We start from the raw sequence: 17,753 nt of genomic DNA, 5'->3' as shown, positions 1-17,753 counted from the left end.
CTCCCCCTTGCTCAGCGGCCGCCCAGACGGGACTCAGACGAGGCGGCTGCTCGGAGACAGAGGGCTTTGCCTGGGACGCCCCCCCCCCCCCGCCCGGAGCCGTGCAAGTTCCTCCTTCCTTCCTTCCCTGCAGCTAGACGGGGCGGGGGAGAGCGAAGGAGGGCCAAGGAGCGCGTAACCGCGCTCCTCTATGCCGGTGGCCCGCTCCCACCACCGGGCTCGGCCCGGAGTCCTTTGCAAGGGTAGGAAGGAGCGGGTCTCTGAGGAGGCGCAGGCACTCACTGTTTTTCTGGTGCAGTCCCCAAAGAAGCCTAAGCCCCGGCTCCTCCTGTCTTGGAAAGGAATCGCGCCTGTGTTGAATATTCTCAATGCATATTTACAGGGCCACAGATGCTTACCTGTCTGCAGAGTTTTCACTCCCTTTCCTTCCCTGCACAGAAGAACACAGTCCCTTGGACATTGCAATATGGGAGTACATTGCAATGTGCTTTAGCAAATGAGACGGTTACTGGAATTACAGAAGATCCGGCACCCTTACCTTCTACTAACCTATCTAGAAGGCTGGAGGAGGGAAGGGGACCAGGATTCTTTAAAGGGCTCCTTGTCTTTCCCTTTGAATCAAGCATGGGATTCATACACTGAAGCAAACACATAAAGGTTTTCTCTGGCTACATATATTTTGGCAGCTTTGTCCTGCAGAGAACTGTGCAAAGAGGTGGTGTTTATATAGGGATGCAACACGTGCACACAGCCTGGGTAACCCTCCCTTGCATTGTCTGTATTTTATTGTAAACGTCTCTGTGCAGATATCTTTGTTTTTTCACTCTATAAAGGGGCACACTTAGTGGCATTGTGGAAGTAATGAATGGGGAGGGGCTGTGGCTCTGTGGTAGATCATCTGCTTGGCATTCAGTCCCCAGCTTCGGCCTCCAACTTCTCCAGTTAAAAAGATCAGGAAGTAGATGATGTGAAATAAACTGAGTCTAATGGATTAGTGGTCTGATTCAATATAAGAGACAGCTTAATGTGTTCATGCTATGGGGGACATTGCTATATCCCCCTCACCAACAATATGAGCATGCTGACCACTAGAAAGCTTTCAAGATCTTCCTTTCAAATTTCACCAAAACATACCATTTCAAAGGGTGTCCATGTACCCTTCAGAACTAGAAATTTTGTTTTAAAAGTAAAATAAAATCAGAAATGTCCTGGATGCTACATTTAGTAAAGAATTTGGTGCTGGCTCAATATGTAAGCATTCACACAGTCTGGTTGACTGACAAAAAGGTTAACCCTATTTCGATTATCCTCCTCGGCCACTAAGGTGGCTTGGACCAGTCCTGAAACTATCCTACCAACTTTGCATTGATGATTGCTCTGGAGGGGTCCTCACCACATCCACCTTGCTTGCACAGGGTACTAAAAGTCTAGACAAGCTTATCTTAGCCTGGACAAGTCCTCATTTGCCCTTTGCCTGTTGGCATACTCCACTTTCAAAGGCCCTATGAGTGGCTAGCTGCTTCCAGGGTGGTGTTGTGATTAAGAGTGGTGGGCTCGAATCTGGAGAACCAGGGTTGAGATTCCCCAGTCCTCCACATGCAGCCAGCTGGGTGACTTTGGGTCAGTCACAAGTTGGGTCAGACACAAGTCTCAGAACAGTTGTTGAAGGAGGTCTCACGACCCCACCTTCCTCACAGCGTGTCTGTTATGGGGAGAAGAAAGGAAAGCTGCTTTGAGACTCCTTTGAGTAGTAAAAGGCAGGATATAAAAACCACAACTACTTCTTGCAGCCAAACAAGGTAGGCGTGAGTGGTTGGACCATCCTCATAACCTTGTTCCCCAGTTGTGCATGACTCATCCTTTCCCCAACCTCTACCACCTCCTATTTCTGAGTAGACTGGAGTCCAAACAGATTTGCCAGCTGCATGGAGAGGAAAGGCTGTGTGGAGTGAAAAGTGCAGATTTCTAGATCTCCCTTGCCAAATAGGCACTATTTGCTCTTCATTTATTTAATCCTCTTGGGCTCAACCCCCACCCCTACCCCTCACCCCTGTCTTTTTACAAGCTTTCAAAGAAAAACAGGTAGTTGCTATGTCACTATCGCAATCCAGCTTCTACTGCTTAAAAGAAACAAGCAAAAAGCCCAGCAGTAGTGAAGGGAATCAAGGGAGAACCAGAGTCACAAGGGGATACCAAGGAAAACAAGGTGCACACCTCTGGCACTCTGTTGTCCCTGCAAGTGCCTCTGCAGCTCAAGTTGCAATGAGTGCCGAAAGGGAATTGTCCCTGCATGGAAGCATTCAGTAACTGAGGTTGCTTATCTGCCAGAGGAAGGTGGCAGCTCTCTGCTGCGTCCATTGAGGCAAAGTCACATGAGGAGGAGAAAGCAGGTGAGGTCACAGTTCCTGAGCCTGGCATCTAGATTGAAAGGAAATCACTTCCACTTTTGTAAATGCATCACAGGTCTATTGGGCTGGTGAGAAGGAAATAGAAACCAATCAGCTGTCCACTCAGCCTTCAAGAAGGCCTCCTATGAAGCTACTTTCCACTCAGTCAGCCTCTTACTGGATCTACTCCACTGACAGAAGCTGTCAGTCAGAGTCCCAACCTTTTAAACCAAAATTGCCAGGGCATGAACCTGGTATCTTCAGCGTGCAGAACAGGTCGTCCACTCCTGACCCCTCTAGCTAAAGGCAGAACAGCTGCAAAACCTCAGAAGCTGCCTTACACACTGACAGCATGTGTGGTTCTCTAGGGATTCAGGTTGAATCTGTCCTGCCCTTTCTCCTAGGAGCTCAGAACAGTATGTATTATCCTCTCTGCTTATCCTCACTTCAGTGTTGCATGGTATATTAGGGTGGGCAAACACCCTCTGGCCCAAGACCATTCACAGAGGCAATTCATGGCCAAGTAGGAACTTGAACACAGATCTCCATTGTCCCAGTTCTACACTACCTTGCCTGGGGAGGGATGGTGGCTCAGTGGTAGAGCATCTGCTTGGTAAGCAGAAGGTCCCAGGTTCAATCCCCAGCATCTCCAGCTAAAAAGGGTCCAGGCAAGTAGGTGTGAAAAACCTTCGCTTGAGACCCTGGAGAGCTGCTGCCAGTCTGAGTAGACAATACTGACTTTGATGGACCGAGGGTCTGATTCAGTATAAGGCAGCTTCATATGTACCCTCTGCACTACACAGGGATTGTGTGCAACAGGGCAAGGTTGAGTAATTACCATCCCCTTCCTTGTAGGTCACTGGTCATGTTGTTTTCCAGCACCCATCACCACCAGAGTTTCTGAATACAAGGTAGACCCTTTTGTTCCTCTTGCTGCCTCTGCTGTCCTCTTCCTTCAGAATGTTTCATGTTCAATCAACCCACCAAAGTGACTTCTAGTAAAATAAACTCCCAATTTGCATATTTAGATACCTCTTTTGGGGGTTGGGCTTTCTAGTGTAAGAGGCAGGAAGAAGAGAGGATTGGGGGGAGAAACTATTTGCATACAATTTGATCAGCATAATTAATTCCAAACACAGAAGGAACAGAATCTTTGTGTGACTCTTCCTCTCCAAGCCCAGACGAATTTTTTTAAAAATTGGCACGCAAATAGCGTCAGGAGACAGAGGGTTGCTGAGTTTTGCTAATTGTTCCCTACATCCGAGCTGTGTTACAGCAGGCCCCCTCCCCTCCCCAATGAAACACGGGGTCATTGCGCACATGATCATCTTTTGGCATACCCCACAGCAGCTTTCAGCAGTCAACTCCCACATTTTCAAGAGTATGCAACCAAGATGCCGCTATAATCTCATCCATCCTCTGTGATCACTCAGCAGAGAATGGCTGCAGTTTTGTGAGAAGGGTTTGGTTCTGCCTGTTGGGAGTATGGGCTCACAAAGGAATGGCTTTTAGAGCATGGAAAAATGTCATAAAGTCACCACTTGTATGAATTTTCACACACAAGCCTAACAGCCAACAGAGTCTGTAATGGAAGTAGCATCCAAAGGGAAGTATTTTGGTTTCATCCCAGCCTCAACATTCCTACTGCCCCCTCTCACAGTCCTACTACAAGACTAAGGAACAGAGCCAGAGAGGCTCATTTGTTATAAATTCCAGGCCATTAAGCAGGAAAAAAAATATCTAAATGGTTGACTGTACTTATGCAGAGCTACCATATTTACTCAAAATGAAGACAACCCTACATTTAAGACTACCCCCCCCTTTCAGTTACATTTTTTAAATGACTGTACATAGCAATAACTTGCACTTGAATACAAGACAACCCAATGTTTTTTGACAGCACACCTGTAAAGGAGGGGGCTAGTCTTATTTTTGTGTAAATACAGTATTAAGAATCTCAGCTAGCCAGAGAGATGTGAAATGCAGCCACCAAAAAAGCACAACACATAGGAAAAATGCAGGAGCGACTTAAACTGAAATCAGAGTCTCTTTGAAAAATGAATAAAGGTCAAAGAGTGCCTCACCTCCACCACTGTAGATGTGCAACCTAACACAAAACCAGACTGCGCAGAAAAAGCCCAGTGTACAAAATGCCCCATTTCATGAAGGCAAAAGGAGAGTAGAATGGTTGGAGGACTGTATTTTGCAACCTCTGTTTGTGCAAAAAAAATAGAAAGGTGAATTTGCAGGTGGAACGGAGTTTGGATCGGATTTGCTAAGACAGATGATACCTTTTTAAAAAACCCTCAGGACACAATATCAGGTGAAAGACAGACAAAGAGAACTGCAAGGTCTCCATTTACAAAGAACCTTTTTCTATCTAGCAGGGGCTACTCATTGAAAACACAGTCAGGACAGGAGAGGGTATCCACTGGCACAAAGAGTGGCTGGGGGTTGAGGAAAGGATAGTTCAGCACCACTGTCTAAACTGCAACAACCTCCTTACACATCAAAAATTATAAGCACTTGTTTGTGTTACAGCAACTCTTACCAGAATCTCAGGACTTGAGTGTGATCTTGCCTGCACTTGAACCAACACAATAAATGGAAAATAAATGTTTAACAAGACCTCTATGTTTTCTAACAATATTGGCACAGTCACACAGTTTTTATGGATCTCAGTTCCATGGAATGGCAATTTCAAAAGCTGAGATGAAAGAGGGGGAAAAAGAGATTAAAAATTGTAGACACCAACAGGTGAATGATGGAACAACACAAGAGTGTAGAAAACTCCACATATTTCGTCAGGAATCTGCTTCCTAATAATGGCAATGTTCACTTATCAACAGCAAAAAAGACAACCTGAAGGACACAAGTTTGTAGGACTTATGGTCGAGATGAAGTGCTTGAAAGTATGGGAGCAATGCATACTGAAGCCAGAGACGTGAACAAAATTTCCAGTAACTGGGAAGGGACTCCAATATCTATTGTAATTTTTTGCTGTCCCCATGTAACAGAAAGTATACAAAATTATGCAAATATGCTTGATTTGTGTAACTGGGATAGAACTGGGATTTGACTTTATTTTGAAATGCATCAGGACAATCAGCCAGGCTTGTCTTACCAGAGTGATGAAGTGGTCAGAGTGTCGGGTTAGGATCTCGGAGACCCAGGTTTGAATCCTTACTCTGCCTTAGCAAATTAGGCTAAAAGTAACTGGCCTCTCTTAGCCTAACCTACCTCATAGGGATGTTGTAAGGATAGAAATGGAGAAGGGGAGAATGTTGTAAACCACTTTAGGGGAGAAGAATGAGGTATCAAAAGAAAACAATAAATAAATTACAAGAAGCTTCATTTAAAACAGCTACATTGATAGTCCTGAATATACTTTATTCCTGTACAATCATTTAAAAAGAATGTATTGATACATATGTCCGAGTGCATTTAACTGGGCTGAAGAAGCAAAACAGAGAGCCACCCCCAATTTCAGAGTTCAGGTTTGTTTTAACAAGAGTCAAGATGAAACAGAAGCAGCTTGTGCAGCTGGTTTGGTTGCTGGAGCTACTTCTGAAAACGTCACCCCTATTCAGTTTTTTGTGGGCTTTTTGCTTTTGTTTTGTTTTTTACAAATCTGTTTTCTATGCTGACTAATAACAGCAATAGTATTTCCTGGCTAGGAAAAAGAACTAAGTCGAGCACTTAAAGAAAAGGATTCCATTAACAACATTTTTTTTCTTACTGGTGCGAGTAAAAGTTCAGGAATTACTAGTGAAAACAAACTTGGTTTTCTCTTTTAAATGTTCTTCACAGGTTTTGGGGATGGTATATTTCGTTCATCTTCCCCACCACCACTGAGAAGGTTCATGTCCACACGTTATTGGGTGAGATGGCCAGGTCAAAGGCAACGCACTCTCCAGTGGTCAGGCAGTCCATTGATCTTCCTAATTAACGATATATACAAGAGCGCTGGTCACTGGGGGGAAGCTTGCATTTCAGCAGGATCATCTCTTTGACTTCCAGGCTGCCCTGGAGTATGGAGCAGTCCGTTTCTTATCAGGCGGCTTGAAGTAGGAATAGGCAGCCACTGGAGGGAACTCTGCATCTGGGTTCTCTGCCATCATTTTCAGCTTGGCCTCAATGGCTTTGATCTTTGCACTAACGCTGTGGAGGAGACAAGAGAAGTTTGCTTTAAAAACTAACCTGCCCCCAAGAGAGTTTAAAACCAAAATCAAGCCACATGGTGGCCCAGATTTAAAGCCCCACACAACCAGGACAGCTTTTGTGTTTCTTTAACAACAATTCCCAGCAGGAACAGATTTCTGTTGCTGCGTGACAAACTGCTGTTGAAACTATAGGGGGTTTCAAAAGAAGCTAGAATACATGACACAGAGGGTGGGCTGGTGAAGGCTGCCTGTCCAAGGTTTTGAAAGAGACCAGAAATCTCACTAAGGACACAGAAGTCCTGTTATTCACCTGTAAAACAGCTCTTTAGACCGTCATCTTGAACAGCATACATCTTGAACAGCATACTCAAGATCGCTCCAGTTTTTTATAAGCATTCAGAGCAGGAGGTGTTATCAGAGACCATTTAAACAAAATATTGCAAGCACGCTAATGTTTTAAGCATGTTTTAAGTTAAAAAAACCACCTTTAATTGTGTTTATAGTAATATAGTAATATTACTATAGAGCTGGGTTTGCAAGTGCAGAATCACCTCTCTGCTCAGCTGAACTCCTTCACAGAGGGCCACCCCCCCCCCCTGCATGGTTGCTGAGGGTAAGAGGAGAGAGATGTCAAGTATACCACCCTGGAGATCTTGGTAGAAACAAATGAGGCAGCCATATACAGCCCTGGATCCTTCAAGGTATCTCTTTGCACTCCCACTGGGTTCCTGATTTATCTTTTCTTTCTAACCCCTCCCAAGCTTCAATTGCAAGAGGCACAGAAAGCTGATCAGGAAGCACAATTTCATCCTTTCCAACACTAGAGCTCAGGACTGCACAAGCAAATGAGAATATGTATAGCATTATTAATTTATGGAATTTCCAGTTACAAGATGTGGAGATGGTCATTGGTTTCGATGGTTTTAAAAGAGGGAAGCTCATGAAGGAAAAAAGAGGCCTATCAAGGTCACTAGTGATGACAGCTAAACAGAACTACCATGTTCAGAGCCAGCTGGGCATGTCCAACTTGTGAAATTCCAAGAAGCAGCTGGTTGACATCTGCGGGAAGCAGGATGCTAGGCTAGGCGGACCTTGACCCTGATCAAGAAGGGCTACCATTATGCTCTTCAAAAACTTTCTACTCCTCAGAACCATTTCAAACATTGCAAAGCAGCAACAGAAATTATGCCCTCCCTCTTCCCTGCAAATTCTAAAGGGGATTCTGAAGATTAGAGGCAAACTGTGTCTCTCACCATACATGGGATAGGAGACAAAGGACACTTTCACTCTCTCTGGTGGAAGACCACACACTTTGGGATAACCACCAAGATGGAAGATGCATTTTCTAAGGGCCTAACTACATGTTATCTCCCCGCAGTCTGCCCCTGAGTCTGACTGGCAGACAAATTCTGGGAGTTCTGTACTCAGAAATCAGTCCCAGGCATGAAGGTGCTTGCTTTGGATTGCAACTGCTGCATGGGAGGAAAAGAGGTTCAAGCTTCCAAGCTGAAAGAACCTACTTCTATAATGCAGTCTCCTTGAGTGCATCCCTGAATTTTCTGGGTCTTGAGATATGTCTGAGTCTTTATCATGGGGCGATATAATATGTCCCCACCACTAAATTAGAAACTTGGTGTTTCTATTCATGGTTCAGATGTTCCAGTTTGCAGGACTATGTCTTCTCCAACATACAGAGCAACACCTTCTGCAAAGTATCCTTCCCTACAATTTCCATATGATTATATCAAAGGATAAACATAAACCACTGATTCACTTCATTCCACCAGAGTTCTGAAGTGCTCAAATAAGAACACATTTAGATGGGTCCTAAAAGAGACACATTAATTAGGTGGGGAAAGCAGCTGAGCAGTAAGGATTCCCAAGAGTTACCTGGGCAACCCTTGTACATTGTAGGAGTTTCAGCAAGTGCAGCATTTAAGGGATACTTAGAAGTAAGCTACATACAATATTTTACAGTATACCAAGTAAAATATTGTTAGCCTATCTGCTGTTCCACTGTAGACCATAACTGTGTGTTTTATTGGAAACTACCTCCCACAGAACTGGAGAGGCAGTAGATTTAAAACAAAAAAATCCAGGGCTGATTTTGGGGTTTCCAGTGCTGAAATCTGAGGGCAGACTCCCCTTAACACACACTGTTCATAGATCAAGGTGGGCAGCCATGTTGGTCTGAAGCAATAGAACAAAGTTGGAGTCCAATAGCATCTTTAAGACCAACAAAGTTTTATTGGGACACTATTATCTGAAAAAGTGTGCTTTTAGCACACGAAAGCTTACATTCTCAATATGTGTTGGTCTTAAAGGTGCCACTGGACACACTGTTCATGTTTAATTCTGAGAAGCGTGTTACCTCAGGTTGGACTGGGCTGGCTCTGTGCTGGACGAGGGCTCCAGACTGATGGGCAGGATCTTTTCATTCTTATTCTGATCATATCTCTGGAAGAGGGAGAAAAAAAAGATAGAACAGCAAAAATAACTTTGCAAGAAGGGAACAACAAATTGATTCAGCCTCTGAACAACAAAGTGGAGCAGCCAAGTATGCATGTTTATGGGCTGGCTCCTGGCCTCTTCAGAGCAGGAACAACAATAAGGTTACTTGGGTTGATTGGCTCCAACACTGTGAGGAGCAAGGAGACCCCAAGTTCTGCTCACCTTGACCTGGGCATGGGCCCACCGCACCACCAGTTTTTTGGACAGGGCCAACTTGCCATTGAGGCACTGGATTGCTTGCTCAGCCTCCTGTATGAGAAAAAAATAACAATCAGAAATTAATCCCTTCCCAAGAAATGGAGGATCCTCTGTCCTTTGTGTTTTCTGTGGTAAACATTAGTTTTTCAAAACAGTAAAAATATCTATAGTAACCTGCAGTACCAATGATGGATGCACATATTAACAAGCAACCTGCAGAAAGCATCAAATATATAATTTTCCAGCTGTGCTGCAAGCTCCACCCACAAGTGGACAGGGCACATCTTCCTTGAACAGTGGGCAGACCCAAGTGGTTGATGCACTAGCTGTTTCTTCCTGAACCCTGTAATTCGATGCCACCTCCCCTGAGAAGGGGGGGGCGCGTGGCGGAACCAGAGTTATGTCTCTTTTAAGGAAGAGCTCTGTTGGCAGAGTATCCAACAAGGTGGATTGGTGTGGAATCAGGAAAGACCAGTGCATCATTATGCCCAATCCCTTCACTTCCTATGGGCTTCCTTTTGGGGGGGAGGGCGGAAGAGAGAATGCCTTCTGTCCAAAAATTTGCCATGGTTCTGGTTGGCTTCGGCATTGCTGGTACCAGCATTTCATGTCCACATTCAGGGCAGACACTCAGATATTTTGCTTGTTCACTCAAGCAGCTGTCCCATGAAGCAGGATGCTACTATGGATGTTTTATGGAGCTTTGGCCAGTCCTTGCTCTCAGTCTCAGGCGACGGAGCACAACCCAAGTCTGGCACTAAAAGACAACAACTCATTACTCAAGAGCTTGGAAAGAACCCCCTTCCCCCAAAAAACCTTACCAGCTTAGTTTCAAAGTTCACAAAGCAGTAGCCCCTGGGCTGACCCTCCAAAGCGCCTGACTTGTGGAAGAGAAAATCAAATTGCTTCACCTTGCCAAACTTTTGAAGGAGCTTAAGAAGGTGGTACCTGGAGAGAAAAGAGGTGGTTTGTTTACTGAAAGTGTATAAGAAAGCTGAACTTGATAAGAAACCAGATGATTGAAAGCGCTAACTCAACATAGGCAGCTCTCATGTTTTCTGTTGCGGCATCACTCAGAACTGAAATGAAGAACTTTGAGACTAGAGACACCAGAAACAGTGAAGCCATGGAAAACACTGGGGAAATGTGAAGCATATAGAATACTTTCTTATAACTTAGTCAACATACAAAATTGTATTATTTAGCATATTTAAGAAATGTGGAAGTGTAGATACCTTAGTTTCCTACAAGCAAAACCATAAAAGCATGTAAAAGGAGAGAGGGAGAATGCTGCAAACTTCTGTACCTTATGCTACCAAAGCAGATATCTCAGCTTTAAACGTCACAAGAAGGCAAGCAGCAACTCACAGGCAAAAAAAGCCTCAAATGCTCCTCTCATTAAGACATCAGCATCCTCTAGATGTAAAAATTCACCTTGGATTTGTGTATTGCATGAATATACAGTATAAGCAAGTTACAACTGTCTAATGTTGCTGACGGTTTTACATAGAAACCTTCATAGTACACATCTGGAGTGACTAAAATCATGTCTTAAAAATTATTTCACTCATCCCAAAGAAGGAATTTTCTCTGGCCCTTTGAATCCATTTGCAACAAAGAGAGAAAGAAAGGACTGTTCATGCCTTCATGAAAAGGCACTTCAGGACATCAAATGATTTTGATGCTATGGTATCCAGTTGATCTGCAAAATATGGCCACCAGATGGAACACAGTTCCACAACAGGCCCAATATAACTTCCAGTTCTAGGGTTGTAGTGGATCCACACAGTCCACAACTTCATTCTTTGACTATCAAGTACAACAATTACTCTGGGCTCCCAGAAGCAGCTAGGTCACAACAACTTCCTCAAAAGTCAAGTAGCTGCCTGCTGGTTTTGTCCTGGATTTCAGGACAAGCAAGGCAATTCCAGGAACCAGAGTACTCACCTAAATCAGTCCACTGTGGATGTGTTCCTGGAAGAGGAAGAAGACCCAAGCAGCCACAAGGGTAAAGTGTCCTAGCTCAGTTAATTCTGCCTTGAGGAGACTGTAATAGAAATTAAAGGGGAAACTCTTCCTAGGAACATATGACAGCATATGAGTAACCCTCAACTTCTCCTGCAGGTATGTAACTCTGAACAGAAAGAAGGATTTTAAAGAGTCAGTAGAGTGTTGGTTACCTTAACATTTTGGAAAGTACCAGCCTGTTCTCTAGACTTGCCAGAGACTTTCCGGGGTCATATCCCTTTCTACAACCAGAGGAAGATTACTGTACCTCTAAGATATGCTCTTGTAGTCTCTGTTATTTATTTTTTGAAAGTCATCATCAAGATTTATTAGCTATTGTTAGAAGTATATGCAGTCCCCCACCACCACATGCCTTCTCTCTTTTGGCAAACACTGACTGCTTTCCTGACGCCTCAAAAACATGAGTAGTTTCTGTCCTTGAAATGAAAATGTCTCATATCTTGCCAAAGGGAACACGACTAGATTTCCTTTGGCCAGCCCCAGAGGAATGCCTATTTTTAGGGCCTGTTTGCGTGGCTGTGCATCAGTCTTGATTTCATCAGAATTCAGCATGCATCTTTTTCCGTAGCATCTCCATAGAGCACAGCTGGGAAGCAACACAGCCTCAGAGTCATTGAGCTTAAATACTGTGCCGGATTGGGAGGGGGGGGGGGGAGAGAAGGAATGTTAAATTACACCAATTTAGAGCACAACTAGATGAGCATATTAACCCCCAAGCTCTGATAATGCAGCATTCCTCTGCAAGTGGAGCTGAATTGCTCTTTCGCCCTCCAATACCCCATCTGCAGGGTTCTCTCAAGCTTGCTGCACTTTCAGAGTCTACAAAACTCCACATACATAACAAGAGAATTCTATAACTGAAGCACAGTCAATGTATGTTGACCAGAACAGTGGAGGACACCACTGGATACTGTGGAACATGCCAGTGCAAAGCAAGAAGTCATGCAGAAAATAACAGAGATCCTGCAGGCATGACCACAGTGCAACCAAAATTGTGTATTAATCGTTGTCTTGCATTCAGATTCTACCTTGTCAACTGCTTCAAAGGCCTCTGCTGGGTTTAAGTACAAACTATATTTTGTATCTAAATAACTCACTTTTTCAACAGCAGTTTGGGGGCCTACAAATACCTGTCCTAACTTGCTACACTTGGACTAGGTGTCTGTGAATATTTCCACACTGATTTAATCAATAACCTCAGCAGGCTCAGAACCAAACATATTGGACAGAGAGACGTGGAAGAGCCTTTGTAAACTTCAACTCTATTATTCTGTGGCATGTGCCTGCTTCATTCCATGATGCCATTATGCATGCAGTTAGCTCTGGATGTCCTGGGAAAAGCTAAGAACTAACTTAGTTTTTTGGCAATGTTCCATGCTTTGTGCTTCTGTTACAGCAGCCGCACATCTCATCTTAGGTATCTCCAACAGGCACCCACACACAAAGCAAAGACTGCCACAAAGGAGATCCTCCCTGGTGAGAGGCACAATGAGGTACAATGGTTGTTGTCTGCAGGCAAATTTTATTCTGCATTCCCCAACGGCAATTTTGCACATGTCTCTGTCCCTAACTTCCAATACTTTTGATTGTTATTTGGATAGGATTGTTCAAGGGGCCAAGAAATGGTTTATATGCATGGCAAGGCTGCTTTTATGAAGATGGAACAGGAAGCCATGCTGTTAGAAATTACTAAAGCATTTTGATGGGGTACTTGGAGTGATCCCCCCCATGGGGAGTGGGTGTGTGTCACATCTCCGCTGTGAGCTGCAGCCAGACCTCGTTCTTACTTCCTGTCATCCGAAGCAAGTGTGGGACAATCTGGCCAAAGCTGATTTCCTTTTCCTCCAGCCTTCCTCCTGGCACCCTAAGAGCTATTCAAACGCTGAGTTGAGGCTTCCTCTAAACAATGCTGTCCTGAGGATATGGGAATCGTACCGGCCACATGCTAAAGCCATTAGAGCTGGGAATTCTGGCCCGCTGGGAGTCAGCAAGATGTTGTTAAACACATTGTTTGCCGAACAAAACTCCTCACAGGAGATCTTAAAATGTGATGACAACTGATGCATAGTGCTTTCTGAAGGGCTTTCAAAGAAGTTAACTTTAATACCAAGTTGTTTTATGTTATTAAGATAGGCTGTGGAGAAAGACAACTTGCAGATGTGTAAACAGGCACAGCAAGACCAATGTCATTTACTGACAATCACAACAATACAAGCACACAACACGATTGTACAATCTTGGATCACTCCTAGTTCCTAATTCTCTCAACTCCATCTTTGAAATGGGAAAAATGAATGTTTGCTTTAAATGGCTATTACAAAAATGAACCAGAATATAAAGCACTTTCTTCTAAAGGGCTTTGTAAGCTACTGTGCCTGGCAAACCATGACATTTGCACTTCCTGCCATTTTGATTGGAGAATATTTTCTTAAAATTGGCTTCTTAAAAAAAATCAGATTTAAAGGCATACAAACACCACAGGGAGGAAGCTTTTATATTTACAAGACATTGAATGTGTCATCTGTGCAATCACTTGGCATCCTCAATGCCTCCAACCATGTTTGCTGCCTTCAAAGGGAGATTAGACAAATCTATGGAGGAGAGGTCCATCAGCATCTGCTAACCATGGTGACTAAAGGGAACCTCCACACTCAGAAGCCATAAACGTCTGAATACTAGAAAGCAACATTGGGAAAGGCCTTGCCCTGTTTGTCTGCCCTCTAGTCAACTCATTTGCCACTATTTGAAACAATCCAGCAGGAAATCACCTTATGGTCTTAATTACATTAGTGTCTTCCTCAACAATCCAATTACTACCCATTGAAAGTATTACTTTTAATGGACAGAATGCCTGTTTGGCATTTACTGTGCTTGCTCTTACAACAACCTTGTGAGATAGACAATTACCACTCTCATTTTGCAGAAGGGGAACTATAAAACATGCTTCCCCAGGCATGCAAATAGCCATAGAAAAAGTTTGACAAGAGGCACAGCCATCCTTGCACTATAGCACTTCAGAAGGCAAGTGAAATTTAATAGCATGCTTTATGTGTTAAAAGGCACATCAAGCATACCAGGGAGGCTAGGCTTGGGCACTTTTTTCCAAAGTGATGACCTTCTATAAGTATTACACAATAATACTATGAAACATGCTTCCCCAGGCATGCAAATAGCCATAGAAAAAGTTTGACAAGAGGAAGGTAGCAAATGTCACCCCCATCTTTAAAAAGGGTTCCAGAGGAGATCCAGGAAATTACAGGCCAGTCAGTCTGACTTCAATACTGGGAGAGCTGGTAGAAACCATTATCAAAGACAGAATGAGTAGGCACATTGATGAACACAAGTTATTAAGGGAAGACTCAGCATGGGTTCTGTAAGGGAAGATCTTGCCTCACTAACCTGTTACATTTCTTTGAGAGGGTGAACAAGCATGTGGACAAAGGGGACCCAATAGATGTTGTTCTTGACTTCCAGAAAGCTTTTGATAAAGTTACTCATCAAAGGCACCTTAGTAAGCTCGAGAGTCATGGAGTAAAAGGACAGGTCCTCTTGTGGATCAAAAACTGGCTCATTAATAGGAAGCAGAGAGTGAGTATAAATGGGCAGTCTTCACAGTGGAAGACAGTAAGCAGTGGGATGCAGCAGGGCTCAGTACTGGGTCCCATGCTCTTTAACTTGTTCATTAATGATCTGGAGTTGGGAGTAAGCAGTGAAGTGGCCAAGTTTGCAGATCACACTAAATCATTCAGGGTGGTGAGAATCAGAGAGGATTGTGAGGCACTCCAAAGGGATCTGTTGAGGCTGGGTGAGTGGGCGTCAACATGGCAGATGAGGTTCAGTGTGGCCAAGTGCAAAGTAATGCACATTGGGGCCAAGAATCCCAGCTACAAATACAAGTTGATGGGTTGTGAACTGGCAGAGACTGACCAAGAGAGAGATCTTGGGGTCGTGGTAGATAACTCACTGAAAATGTCAAGACAGTGTGCAATTGCAATAAAAAAGGCCAACACCATGCTGGGAATTATTAGGAAGGGAATTGAAAACAAATCAGCCAGTATCATAATGCCCCATAATCGATGGTGCGGTCTCATTTGGAGTACTGTGTGCAATTCTGGTCACTGCACCTCCAAAAAGATATTATAGCATTGGAAAAAGTCCAGAAAAGGGCAACTAGAATGATTAAAGGTTTGGAACACTTTCCCTATGAAGAAAGGTTAAAATGCTTGGGGCTCTTTAGCTTGGAGAAACGTCGACTGCGGGGTGACATGATAGAGGCTTGCAAGATTATGCATGGGATGGAGAAAGTAGAGAAAGAAGTCTTTTTCTTCCTTTCTCACAATACAAGAACTCGTGGGCATTCAATGAAATTGCTGAGCAGTCAGGTTAAAATGGATAAAAGGAAGTACTTCTTCACCCTAAGGGCGATTAACACATGGAATTCACTGCCACAGGAGGTGGTGGCAGCTATAAGCATAGCCAGCTTCAAGAGGGGATTGGATAAAAATATGGAGCAGAGGTCCATCAGTGGCTATTAGCCACAGTGTATGTGTGTGTGTGTGTATATATATATACACATATACATACATATTTACGTGTATATACATATATACAAAATATATATATTTTGGCCACTGTGTGATACAGAGTGTTGGACTGGATGGGCCATTGGCCTGATCCAACATGGCTTCTCTTATGTTCTTACACAACCATCTCCAAATAGCAAGATTTACAGGGCCAATAAAAGATTCTTACTTTGTACATGCTGGAATCAGATTTTTGAGGGAACCAGAGTGCCAAAAGACTTCAGCAACAGGATGATTTTTAAGGAGCTGTGTTGTGTGACCAAAAGCCTTGGAATTTTCTTGCCTTGCGAAATAAACCAGTAATAACCAGAAATAAAGCAATGCAACAAAATAAAGCAAAATTTTGATTGTGTTTTGAACTGAAATTCCTTGCTGCAGATTAAACTGCTGCAAATGTTCTCCCCCCACAAACGATTTGTGGTACTTTAATTCCCCAAAATTTCACAAACGAACCCTTACCAGAGGCCAGAGCAGCCAACGTCGCTCGCAATTACTCACAGCGGATAAGGCAGAGCAATATAAACACAGGGCAAAAATGGTAATTAATGCAAAACCAAGAAGAGGCTGACTAGCGCAGCGCTGAATGACTTGCCTGAAGAGGGCATTACGCTAATGACGGACTCCACTTAGAGGCACGGTGAGGACGCTGCCCAACTGAAAGGAACAGCACTTGGAACAAAAAACCCAAACCACTTGCTGAAATACAAGGAGCTGGGCAAAAATTGCATCCACAGCTGAGAGCCACACAATATCCGGGCAATAAAACAAGTACAGCCACTTGGAAATGCATAAAACCGAGATTGTTTTGTAAAGCTGGAGGGAAATGGCCAACCAAATCCTGGCCTCGCACATCTAATCTCCCTGTGAGCAATCAAGCTCTCCTCCATTGGTGTTTAATTGCCCCACTTCAACTTGCTCAAACGTGTTAGCACGCAATTTAAATGTGCTAATCATTCAGAGGCCAAGGGAATGTCAAACGCATACACTTAACATTTGCTGCCACCACAAAAGGGACTCAGGCACACACAGCTGCTCTTACCAATGACTGCTCACACAAATATCTTAGGCCCATCATGCCTTAGAGGACCCTTTTTGCCACCACCTCAAAGATCACTCCTTTACTTGACCATCAGCTAAAGAAGGTTATGGATAATGACAACTAGCACAGCACAAAACACCAAGTCAACAGACGACAACAAAACAGGGAAGGAAGGATCTCTTGGACCACTGAGGTAGAATGGCAGTGAACACACAGAAAAAGCTCTAGGATGCACCACCAGGAAACCCTGTGGCTATATAGCCTTGTCTTGAGGATGGGCCTGAATAAGGAGAAACCACTTTCTCCTTTCAGTGTTTTGCTGTCAATTCCTTTTCAAGGGAACCCAACCGCATGGATCTGTACAGAAATACTATGAGCCAAACTCAGACTTACATAGCAGAAGTAACAATTGTATGTTTTCTTCCTTACTTCCCAAACTCCAGGTTCAAGTCCTTCCCTTCCCACCCCTCACTCACTCTGTAATCTTAGGGTCCAGGTTGCCAATCCAGAGTCGATGACCATCCTGCAGAGCCCCCTCAGACAAGATGGATGTATTCTCCAAGCACAGGCTCTGCATGGGAGGCACTGTGGCCGCCATCCGCACCTAGGAGGAAGAGATAAAGAGAAAAGGGTTGGTGGGAACTCAACTTGAGGCAGGAAAAGAGGACGAGCTGGCTCAACCCTTAAGTAAGCAGCACCATCAGAAGAAGCAGATCTGTCCAAACCAGTTTGCTAAGTGTAATCTCAAACCTAGGACGCACCAACAGAACGCATTCATGTAGCTCAATGCCCAAGTATAGGTACTGTCAGGGCTTTTTTTTGAGCAGGAACACACAGGAACGCT

General features: G+C 43.9%; 1 protein-coding gene across 1 annotated transcript in view; it reads right to left on the bottom strand.

Annotated features, from left to right (window-relative positions):
* Positions 1-5,741: 5,741 nt before the first annotated feature.
* RBM18 (RNA binding motif protein 18) overlaps positions 5,742-17,753 on the bottom strand; it is a 14,346-nt gene continuing 2,334 nt past the window's right edge. The window contains exons 2-6 of the mRNA XM_060250422.1: positions 17,386-17,513; positions 10,081-10,207; positions 9,224-9,310; positions 8,922-9,007; positions 5,742-6,548 (exon numbers count right to left, since the gene is read on the bottom strand). Coding sequence (XP_060106405.1) covers positions 6,389-6,548; positions 8,922-9,007; positions 9,224-9,310; positions 10,081-10,207; positions 17,386-17,513 — 588 coding nt within the window. The 3' untranslated portion in view covers positions 5,742-6,388. The remainder of the gene's footprint in view (positions 6,549-8,921; positions 9,008-9,223; positions 9,311-10,080; positions 10,208-17,385; positions 17,514-17,753) is intronic.

The sequence above is a fragment of the Heteronotia binoei genome, chromosome 12 (genome assembly GCF_032191835.1).
Source record: "Heteronotia binoei isolate CCM8104 ecotype False Entrance Well chromosome 12, APGP_CSIRO_Hbin_v1, whole genome shotgun sequence".
NCBI lineage: Eukaryota > Metazoa > Chordata > Lepidosauria > Squamata > Gekkonidae > Heteronotia > Heteronotia binoei.
The sequence above is the reverse complement of the archived record's forward strand: the minus strand, read 5'-3'. Positions and strand labels throughout refer to the sequence as shown.